General features: G+C 34.5%; 1 protein-coding gene across 10 annotated transcripts in view; it reads left to right on the forward strand.

Annotated features, from left to right (window-relative positions):
* The window catches only part of VPS13B (vacuolar protein sorting 13 homolog B), a 1,326,809-nt gene that overhangs the window by 1,052,436 nt on the left and 261,898 nt on the right, over window positions 1–12,475 (forward strand). For all 10 annotated transcript variants that reach the window (XM_074200569.1, XM_074200570.1, XM_074200573.1 and 7 more), the window contains one exon: window positions 2,912–3,602. In XM_074200569.1, the coding sequence (XP_074056670.1) occupies window positions 2,912–3,602 (691 nt within the window). The remainder of the gene's footprint in view (window positions 1–2,911; window positions 3,603–12,475) is intronic.

Here is a 12,475-nt window from a genome sequence, read left to right on the forward strand (position 1 = left end):
TGGCTTTTGTTTGTTTGTTTTAGGTTTTTTTTGCAAGGCAAATGGGGTTAAGTGGCTTGCCCAAGGCCACACAGCTAGGTAATTATCAAGTGTCTGAGACTGGATTTGAACCCAGGTACTCCTGACTCCAAGGCCAGTGCTTTAAATAAACCATAGAATTACCAAGGAAAATAATTTTATTAAAATTTGGTTATCAAAATATTTTTTAAGTTCTTATACCCCAGGCAGCTGTGGATTATTATTTTTCTTAATTTTTTTTTGACTGAACCTCTGATTTTACTGTATTGTATTTTATTTATTTATTTAATTTATTTTTATTGAGAACTCTTGGAGAGGAACCTTCTATACCAGGGAAGATCAACACCTGCTTTTATAATTTATATACCATGAGTTAAGTGATTTGAACCCACATCTTTTCAGCTTAGCAGCTGACTCTCTAACCATTTTACCTTGCTGCCTTAACCAAAAGAAGAAAATTTAAAAATGACAGCTAATTGGATCTTTTTTTTTTAAAGTTTTTGCAAGGCAATGGGGTTAAGTGTCTTGCCCAAGGTCACACAGCTAGGTAATTATTAAGGGTCTGAGGCCAGATTTGAACCCAGGTACTCCTGACTCCAGGGCCGGTGCTCTATCCACTGCACCACCTAGCCGCCCCCCCAATTGGATCTTTTTTTTTTTTAGGTTTTTTTAAAGGCAATGGGGTTAAGTGGCTTGCCCAAGGCCACATGGCTAGGTAATTATCAAGTGTCTGAGGTTGGATTTGAACCCAGGTACTCCTGACTCCAGGGCCGGTGCTCTATTCACTGTGCCACCTAGCCGCCCCTCAATTGGATCTTTTTTAAAAAATTAATAACATATTCTTGATTTTTCAGTTAATGAAACCATTTTCATTCTGTCCCAGAAGTTAGCAAAATAACAGTTAACCCCCAAAATTTTTTGGTTTGAAGCATATTTCTATATGCTTCTATCATTTCTATTGAGGTAGTTCACATACCCTCTCTATACTTAAGTAGATAGTCCTTGTGAATGGCCAGGTCTAAAATACAATTTATCACTTAATTTATCACTTATCATCTGGAGATGAACATCAATGAACTTGTTAAGGCTTAGTCTCTGGACCACTTCTTGTTATTCCAAACCCTTTGAACTTTGTAGGGTTTATAACTCCTCTGTTTGCCTGGTGCAGCTGGTGAAGATGCAAAGCATCAGTCTCTTCAAATAAGGACTTCTTAATCTTTATCTCTTGAGCCCAATATGTTTGTGAAAATTATAATATGGTATGAGAAAATAGATTTTTCAGTTTTGAAAGCTTAAAAAATCATTGTGATTGTGATCCTTTCTAGTTTTACTAAGCTTACTGCTAAAATAATGACAGCTGCGTATGTATAGTTCTTTCAGCTCACCACAACTTTTCCCCTTATGCCATGATAAGAATACAACTACTGATTCTCATTTGATGATACAGGAGAATTTAATTCTTTGTGTGCTTCTTTTACTAAATATGGCTACTTTGATTTTTTCTTTTTTATTTCAAAAATAATAACAACAATATCAAAGTCTTTCAATTTGAAGATAAAACTATCTTTCCTTAGAAGTACTCCTTATTAAGTTAAACAGAGGAGATTTAACTTATTTAATTCACTTTATACTACTATTACATTTTTAATTGGTGGCCTAAAAACTGTTTCAAATTTAAGCCCTTTAAAAGCAATTGATTATCATTTGAGAAACAACAGTCAGTCAACAAGCATCTATTAAGCTATTGTAGACCAGACACTCTTGAGCTATAGATACAAAAGTGAGCTCTTCTGGCTTCAAGAAACTTACATTTGGGGTGGCTCAGTGGCCCAATGGATAGAACACCGGCCCTGGAGTCAGGAGGACCTGAGTTCAAATGTGGCCTCAGACACTTGATAATTACCTAGCCGTGTGACCTTGGGCAAGCCATTTTAACCCCATTACCTTGCAAAATCCTTTTTTAAAAAAATAAGCTTGCATTCTATTTGGGGGGGGGGGAGATACAGCCCATTCACAGAAAAGTTATTACAGGAGATATATAAAATAAATATAATGTAATTTGGAGGGAAAACTTAATGAGAAAAATGAGGAAGTAAAAGACCTTGAACAGAAATTCTCAAATTCAAACTTGAAGGACCTAGAATGGGATTGGGATGTCTAAGAGAACACTTTTTAGTATACTGCCATGTTATTTCCTGGAGTATAGCTGCTCTCCTTACACAGGTCATGTTCAACCCATCTCTGCTTCCTTTCCTCTCATAGTTTATATATAAGGGATTGTTTAGAGTTGATGAATGGAAGTCATGGAATCAAAAAGAGAACTGATAACATTGAATGAACAAAGGAAAAATTCAGCTTTAAATAGCTAATTTCCCCTTGATAAATATCTTTACTACTGTATAACATATTTCCAGGTATTGATATATAATCCATATAGGTATAGGTTTTATATTTTTCCAATATGTTTATAATTTGGGAAAATTATACTCCACAAAACCATACAGTTTTGTGTTATCAAAGACTATTTTAAATATAACATTGCTCACAGCTTAATATGAGAAACTTTTGTCAAATACTTTATTCTTCTCATGGATACTATTTTCTTTTAATTCAGAGGATAAGAAACTTAAACTCTAACTTGGACACTAAAAACTTGAAACCCATATTTCCTTATTTCCCTTCATTTATTTTTTTGGCCCTCTAAGGCAAATCATCATTTCTTTGGAACAGATGCCTACTGTGTTTTCATAAGGAATGACTACATTAGAAGTTGAATTTGGCAGATTTTTTTATAATTCCCTTTTCCCCATCATACTAAGTATAATTGTTTGCCAATCAAATGGAAATACTTTAAGCATAATTTATAGAATGATTTTAATATTTTTCTTTACAGATCTCCAAACAAGAACAGAAAAACTTGGATGCAGTTGATGGGGGCATAACAGAAACCTCTTCCCGTTGTAGTGGAGCCCAAGACAGTGGCATTGGTAGTGACAGTGTCAAAATTCGAATTGTTCAAATTGAGCAACGTAGTGGTGCCAGTCAGCATCGGATTGCCCGTCCTTCTCACCAGTCATCAATTGTGAAAAATCTAAATTTTATTCCCTTTGACATATTTATTACTGCAAGTCGAATCTCTCTGATGACCTACTCCTGTACAGCTTTACCTAAAATGAAAACACAAGACCAGAATGATAGTGAGAAAGTCGGCAAGAGCTCATTAAACCTACCACCAGCAGAGTCAGAAGGCATTAATCAGCCCAGCCAGACTTGTATTTCTAAGGAGACAGCAGATGACCTCGCAAACAGTAGTGTTTCTTTCTCTTCTGGAAGAAAAATGGGACTTCTTTCATTAGAAAATCTTCATTCATCCACAAGATCTTCTGCTAGACAAGCCCTTGGTATCACTATTGTTCGACAGCCTGGAAGAAGAGGAGCTGGGGACTTACAGCTAGACCCATTCCTGTATCTCGTTGTATCCCAGCCTTCTTTGCTGCTTAGCTGTCACCATCGAAAACAGAGGGTAGAAATGTCTATTTTTGATGCTATGCTTAAGGGGGTAGCCTCTAGCTACAGATGTACAGGTAAGAACTGTTCACATTTGCCAATGTGTTAACCACTGCTACAATGAAATTAGTCTTCCTTTCCAAAATTTTAGACTAGATCAAACAAGTAAAAGCAGTCAACAGACCAAAAGAAACTCCCTCACCCCTATAGACACTGTTAAGAATCAATTTTGACAGTGTAGAATGGTTGAAACATATTGAGATTATACTTAATTTTTCTTGTATAACTAATTAAATAAAATATTTTAAGTACCAAAATACAAGGACCATACTGTTCCAGTATTTTAATAGGATAAGAAAACCTTAGCACATCCATTTTGAGTTAACTTATAAAGCTATTTCACATCTAAAAACAGATATTTTTTTCTTTATAAATATATCTTGTCAGATAAAAGAAAAGCCTTAAGAGATGTGACAAAGGTACTATGCTATTCTCATTTTCTATTTATTCGTTATTATAAAAGAATCAGGGCAAACTTTTTTTAGTAAGATTATCTAAAAATCCCTAAAAGTATTTTAGCTTTAAAATAATGAGAGGGGCAGTTAAGTGGCACAGTAGATAGAGCACCAGCCCTAGAATCAGGAGAGCCTAAATGCAAATCTGGTCTCAGACACTTGATATTTTTACTAGCTTTGTGACCTTGGGCAAGTCAACTAAACTCATTGTCCTACAAAAAAAAAAATCAATCAATTAATAATGAGAAAAAATTATTTAAAGTTCCTTAAAAAATGATTTTCAGTATATCTTCTTCAGTGTAGTTTTTCACAGCTTTAAATTCCTCTTTTCTGTTAATATGGTAAATACTGAAGCCATTCTGAGCAGGTTTCCCTCCCCATTTCAATTTGTACACAAAGGCATGTTATTTTATTTTTAATCTTTTTCATATGAATATTATGTATTTAACTCTAGCTAGAATATAAACTCCTTGAGGGCAGAATTTTTTTAATTCTTATTTTCTTCACTTTACACCATTCTATCACAGTTTATCCCTAAGTGATCATTTTTCAATATTTTGCTTAATGTCTGAATCTTCCTACCCTGAAATTCATTTCCCAGGTATTCACTTCTCTCTCTCAGCTGATGATCCACACTCTCTCTCTGTCTTTCTCTCTCTCTCTCTTTTTTTTTTGTTTTTTTGCAAGGCAATGGGATTATATGACTTGTCCAAGAACACATAACTATCAAGTGTCTGAGGTGGGACCCAGTTCTTCCTGACTCCAGGGCAAGTTCTCTATCCATTGTGCCACCTAACTGCTCCATTTTTTGATGATTCTCACATCTACTTACCCAGCCTTTACGCTTCTGCTGACTTCCAATCTCACATCTCTGACTGCCTCTCAGACATCTGTAACTGACTATCCAATAGATACCTTTTTTCTTTTTTTGTTTTTGCAAGGCAATGGGGTTAAGTAACTTGCCCAAGGCCACACAGCTAGGTAATTATTAAGTATCTGAGACCAGATTTGAACTCGAGTCCTCCTGACTCTGGGGCCAGTATTCTATCCACTGTGCCACCTAACTGTGCTTCCTGTACATAACTTAAACACAACATACCCATAAAACAACTCAATTTCTTTTCCCTCAAAATTTCACTATGACTATTAAGGATACCAACATTTTTCCTAGTCCAAGCTCACAACCTATATGTATTCCTTGATTCCATATTCTTATCCCACTTCCAGTATCCAGTCTGTTTTCAAGACCCATCATTTTCACCCTAGCAACATATCTTCAATATGTTCTTCTATCCTGTGGCATTGCCACCACCCTAGTTCAGGCTCTCGTTTCCTTACACCAAACTCAAACGATTGCCAGTTGGTGAATCTGCTATTCACAACTATCTCCACTTCCCTACTCTACTCCATCTTCCACTCAGCAGTCAAAGTGATATTCCTAAAGGATCAGTTTCAACTATATTTCCCCCCATCCCTTTATACCATCTATCACCTCTAGAATCAGATCCTCTGTTTGGCATTCAGAAGTCCTTTATGACTTGCAAACAAACAGAAAAGCCTGAGTAAGCAATAATAAGACACTAACCTAATTAATAATAGTCATTATAATTATGATTGCTTACAGTTATTATAATAATTATTATTGTAGCTAACATTTCTATAGAATCTACCCTATATGGTGCAGCTATGTGGTGCAGTGGATAGAGCACCGACCTTGGAATCAGAATGACCTAAGTTCAAATCTGGCCTCAGACATGTAATAATTACCTAACTGTGTGACCTTGGGCAAGTCACTTAATCCAATGGGATTTGTGCAAAAAAAAAAAGAATCCACCCTATTCCAAGCATAATGTTGTAAAACTACAATGTTTTAAAAAATACAACTTTGAAATATTTAGAAACCCCAATCAATGTAATGACCAAAATTTCATAGACCTAATAATGATAGTTTATTCACTTACTGGTAGAGAAGTGATGAACTCAGAGTACAGATTGAGACAGATTTTTGGACAAGGAAAAAGCAGAAATTCGTTTTGTTTGACTTAATATATGCCTATTAGTAGTTTTGGTTTTCTTTCTCAATTTGTGGAGAAGAGAAAAAATAAGAGTGGTCTTTGCTGATTTTAATGAAAATTTAAAATAAAGGGGGGAAAAAAGAGATTGCCTTAAAAATAATAGGTATGATTTCAGCAGGTAGAACTGGAGAGGGTGAAGGCATTCTGGAAATAGGGACAATATGAAGAAAAGGTACAGATTCAGTAATAATTATAATAAAATAATAACTAGTATTTACACTCATAACCACTCTTAGAGATAGTTCCTATTATTATATCTGTATTGTAGAAAGTAAGGTAAACAGAAGTTAAATAACTTGCCTAGAGTCTTTACAATTACTGTGAATAACCAGATTTGAATTCTTATTCTTCCTGACTCCAAGATCCAGTGCTGTATTCATTTCCCCACTTGGATATGTTTGGAATTTGGCTGTCATCATAATTATATATAGCACAGCATAAATGTAGTAGAATAATATAAAATAAAGATGGAAATGTAGGATAGTATCAGTTCTGAAGGGCATGAAGGCCGATTAAAGGAAAATGAATTTTAATTCATAGGTAATATGATTTTAAGGAAAGAAATGACATGGTGATAACTATGCATAAAGAAGATTAGTCTGGCAGAAGGGTGAAGGATGGATTCAGGGAGTTGAAAGAGGAGGAATAATAAAGATGGTGATGCCTTCCAGGATTCTTTTGTAATAATGAAGACCCATACTCATGTTATTATGTTGGAAAAAGAGTGAAACAGCTACAAAAGACATATTGAAATTGACAATTTAGAATTTGCAACTGATTGGATTTTGGAGATTAAGGGAAAAATAAGAATCAGAAATTGAGTAATAATTCTAGGGAAAGAAATAGGGAAGATGGGATGAAAGCAAGTATAAGGGAAAAGTATGATTTTTATAGCACTTCACAGTTAAAAGCACTCTTTCTTACTCTAATCCTGTAAGATTAAAAAGGGCTGTTCCCATTTCATAGCCCAGGAAATTGAGTCTTATATAGATATTTAGATGTCTATTGGCTTAAATGCCTCATGGGGAATAAATTTTGGAAATTGGATTCAAATTTAGATCTCCTAACTGCTAATTCTGAATGATTTTTTTCCCTTCTATATAAAGATAATTTAGCATTTGGAGCTAGAATTGCAGTGAAAGCAACTGGTTCTTTCATTTTTGCAAAACCCTGCCACTGGCTCTAAACTTGAACTAGTAGTATATGCATAGAAAACGCTGAGGTTTTGTATATGTATGAATAAATAAATTATATTTTCATAGAATCAAAGAATTTTAGGACTTGGAAGAGATTGCAGAAATTATCCAGTCCACCTAAGATCAAGCCCCATACTTTAGGATCATAGGACCAAGTTTTCCACTTTTCTTATTAAGGTTAATAAATGTCTGTGTAGAGCTACTGATTAGTAAATTCTGTGCTATAACAAAATTACAGTTAGGTTCCAGGTACTACTGTTCTTGACCTTGGTTAGGTCACCTTGCCTATTCTCCTGATGACTTCAAAGGACCAGTCAGTCTAGTTTTATGGCTTGGATAGTACTGATTCAACACTATGAAAGTTTTTATTTACCTTTCACTGGGGTTCTCTCTTCACAATCATTTTATGGCATTCCCTTTTCTAACCCCAAATGCATCTGCTTGCTGACATCTTTATTTCCTGAATATTCAAATAGATATCAACACATGGTATTGAGTTCTTTGAGAAGGAAAGTCAGTTATGCTGATTTAGCATAAAATGAACCCAGAAATTAGAATTAGAATTCTGGGTTTTTGTCATGGTTCTTTCCAACTCTAGCTATGTTATCTGAAGAAAGTGCCTTTACAAAAGCTTTTAGGGTTTTTTCCTAAACCATTAAATGAAGGGAATGAGGATCAAAGAAATCTGAAGTTTCTTCTAGCTCTAAAATGCTGTAATTCCATAACTGTAAAATTTGAATCCAAAAATGTAAGTCCCCTACAGTTCTATTAAAATGACATACATTTTCATGTTTTAAAGTAAATGTTTTTACTATAGTAAGAATCATTTCAAGAAATACATATTATAGTTAGATTAAAAAAACAAACCCAGTAATGGCAATAAGTGGTTAATAAAGATAATTCCTCAATATTTCTAAAATGTAATCCTGGTAACTTTCTAATTAATAATGGGTAAATGTCCTATTCTCCATAAACTACCCTCCCTCATATAATTAACTACCTCTGAGTCATTTTTCAGTCTCAAACTAATTTCAAACCCTTATGTAAGTATAGCCATTGGACAAAGTTAGTTTGTTGTCTCCATTTCCTATTATGTGATTTTTTTCTTACTAGAGTGCTTATCTATCAAGTATTTTTCTCCTAATTAGGTAAATATATAAATATATTATATATATATATTATATATATATATAAGCTCACAAAACCTTGTGATGTAGCTAAGTTTAAATTTAAATCGCTTGAGAGAAAAGAAAGCATACATCAGATGTACCCATTTGCAGTTATCTTTCAGTTAAATGGAATAGTCAGATTCAATGTGTGCCACATGGGAGGGAACTAGGATCAGGATAGTAGCAATCTAACACATCCAACACTACAAATTGCACCTGGTTGTAATGAACAAAAGTGCCCTTTAATGTGACACTAGTGGTTGGTTACCAAGAAATAGAAAGATTTCTGAAATTTTAAATGGGGGAAAAAAGTCAAAAGCCTATTTCTTTGTCTCTTTAGTGCTTTCTCCTCCAGAGTAGGAATTTATTGTCTTCTCTAATATGAAAGTGGCTGTAGGCCAGTAGCGGTTTTACACATGGGACCATGTGATGGTCCTGTCCTATTTAAGACACTATTGAAGTTATTATGTGGATAATAGGATTTCCTTTCTGACATGGAAGAGATGGTGAGATGAGATTGTTTTTTAAAAAACAGTGATACAATGTGGCTTGTAATATTTTATTGTTTTCTATGCAAGTCATAAACTATTATTGCATGTGCTCATATTCCTTTTTATGGAAATCATATGGCAACAAAAATTAAACAAAATTTTGTTTGATTCTCTTCTTTAAAAGACTATATAATTTAAAGGGAGACTATATTAACCATTAATGACAAGTTATAAATTATATTGAATGTATCTTTTCTCCAGAGATCTTCAAGTATTTTATAATCAATTAACTTTGATTTTATAAAAGGAAAAGTTGAATCATAGGAGGATTGAAGTAGCTTGCCTCTTGTGATTCATCTTACCTAGCAAAGTCACAATGAGAACTTGCCAAGAATCCCAGTCCTCTTCAAACAGCATGATTCTGAGTGTAATAAGGTGTTTAGCCAAAAACAAATACCTTTCTCTACCAAAAGACAAACTTTAAAGGAACTTTTTTGCCTTTTCAGAAATCTAGGTCTAAACCAGAAATGGAAAATTTGAGCATTTTGCTAAATCTTCTCTCTTTGCAAGTTAACTCAGATCTTTGCAATATCCACAGTCAGTAGGCCTCTCAAATTTAGCCAAGTCCACAAAGCCAAAATGTAAACTTTTATCTTAAACAAGTAATCATTTCAATAAAAATTGAAGCTATAACCTTTCTATTTATACAGGATTGCTATATATATATATATATATATATATATATTGGCAAGGCAGTGGGATTAAATGACTTAAAGGGTCACACAGCTAGGTAATTATGCTTTAATAAACAGCAGGTCTGTACCAATATAGCTTATCTGAATGAAAAATTAGTTTTAAAAATTGGTAAGATGCATCAGGCTGGCAGCTTTTGTAAGCCACTTGTCCCAGTGTTATCACGTAGTTGTTATAGAATCACAGAATTGTGGAGCCTGAAAGGGGCCTCTAGTTCAACCTAGACTATAGTATAACCAAACAGGTGATTATTCCCATCTTCAGTTTGAAGAATTCCAAAGGAGAAGTCACCACCTCCCAAGCCACCTGATCTACTGTTAGACAGCTCTGATGGTTAAGAAATTTTTCCTGAAAGCAACCCTAAATTTACTCCTTTTCAATTTCCATTCACTAGTAGCAGCTCCGGGTCTCAGTCTATAGTACTGGGCTTGGAATTAGGGGAACCTAGATCAAACCCAGTTCAAATAATCACTGGTTATATCACCTTGAGCTAATCACTTAAAACTTTGTATGTCTGAAGTTTTCCAACAGTAAAATAGGGATCAATAATGGCACTTACCTCCTGGGGTTGTTGTGAGGATCAAAGGAGATATTTGTAAAGTGTTTAGCACAGGGACTGGCCCACAGTAAATAATAAAATTGATTTTCTATCCTCCTCCATATAACAACTTTTCAACTTCTATCCCATTCCCCTGACTCTTCTTTCTCCTAGCTAAATATTCCTTGTACCTTAGCCTATCTTCATATATCATGAACTTGAGACCCTTCTTCATCTCCTGAATAGTCTCCAGCTCATCAGTGTCTTTTGTAACATAAGTAAGTACAGTACTCCAATTGAGGTCTGACTAAATTAGGAATACAATGGGGTTATAAACTTTCTATGCTCTTCCCAATATAGGTCAAGATTGCATCAGCTATTTTGACTGCCATTTTGTATTACTATTTCATATTTAGTTTGTAGGCCATTAAAATCCCCAAATCCTTCTCAAATCAGCTATCTATCCATAGTTATCTATCCATGGTTCCCATATCTTATGTTTTGTGAAGTCATTTTTCCCCCCACCAAAGTTCAAGACTTTTCATTTATCCCTATTGAATTTTGTCTTAGTAGATTTAGCTCAAATGGTCTAGTCTGTCAAGATCCTTTGATCATCCTGAGAGTTTTCCATCTTATAGAATGGATTTCATAAAATCATCCTTACAGAAACAAAGCATAAAAAATAATAAATGAGCATTTAAAGTTTTTTTAATTCAAATGTGAAAGTGAATGGTAACTTATACTATTATTTGTCTTAAATATGTAAATACTATTATGTATTGCATATCATGAAATGGCCTTTCAGTTTGAATTTTAAAAATTCTATGTATTGCATGAATGTTAAACATCTCCTAATTCACAATCTCTTGAATACCCTCAACCTACTTTAGCCCACCTTCCAAAATGGTTTATGGGGTGTGGCTACTGTGCATGCTACAGTTTCTTGGAGCCACAGGTGAGTTAGGTGGCTCACTCAGGTGGACATCAAAGGTGGTAAAGCAGCCCTCACACCAACATACTAGTCTTCCTTAAACATACCCTACACAATTTCTATCTTTCAAAGTCTTCCTCATTATTTAACACCCAAAAGAATAAAAAGCTTCATGACTCTTTTCCTTATATTCCTACCTGAACATAATGAAACTCCCATCATGAGTCAGAAAGCAAGCATTAAGTTTCTGACTAGCACTATGCTAAGCATAGTGGATTTTAATATGATCCCTGCCCTGAAGGAATAATATTTATTATATTCCATACTCAGTTATATTCTAACTGAGGGAGAACAGGTGTGTTTTGATTTAGGAAATTATGGGGTTAATGACGGGATAATGTCACTTCTTTTCACTGGACATGATTCATTTGATTTCAGTTCCTAAAGGAAGAGATTGAAAACTATGGTGGGGATTTAGGGTCTATGTAAAGTGGAAGGATAGACAGATGACTAGTTGGCAGGGCTGGGATCTGAAGTATAATGATAGCCATGTAGGGTTGGGCCACATGAGTTTGCAGCTCAGATACTTGCCACAGCACTGACCCCAAGGCTGTGTAGATTAAATTCCCCTGTTCTGTGTAGAGTTCCTGATTATGGCAAATAATCCCGGGTTTTAGAAGGGAATGCTAATAAAATGTGGCTTTCAGGGATTACAAAAAGTTGATAAAGAAAGACACCAAATACCAATCCAGGAACAGACTGCATACCAGTCTTCTGGTGGACAGCCCAGCTTAATCAGGTAGACTTATCACCAAATTGGCTATAGGTTGGTAAATTTTTTGACCATAACCAAAATAATTTTTTTTATTCTGACCTTAACAAATATCAAATTACATCAGCATTTGCATTTCCATCACCATAGTGAAATAGTTAAAGATTGTACATGAAACTTCAAATTTATTTTTTTATGCAGCTTTCTTTTTAAGTTTATAGTAAAATTCAATCTGTAGCTTTCAAAGTTGTCTCACTTGTCTGTGCTTCTTTCTGACTTCCTATTCTCTGCATTAAAAATGCCTCAAAAACTGTTTTCTAAAAGTTTTCCTTCTTTCCCTTTTTTCCTCTCCTAACTTATCTACTTTCAATCTACTGTAATCATTACCATTACCCTCACTGAAGGGGAAAAAAAGAAAGAAAAGCCAAGTCTTTATAACAAATTGGCAGAGCAAAACAAATTTTCACATTTGTAGAATCCAAAAATAAATCATATTCTGCATCTAGAATT

The sequence above is a fragment of the Macrotis lagotis genome, chromosome X, assembly GCF_037893015.1.
Source record: "Macrotis lagotis isolate mMagLag1 chromosome X, bilby.v1.9.chrom.fasta, whole genome shotgun sequence".
In the NCBI taxonomy this organism is placed as follows: Eukaryota; Metazoa; Chordata; class Mammalia; order Peramelemorphia; family Peramelidae; genus Macrotis; species Macrotis lagotis.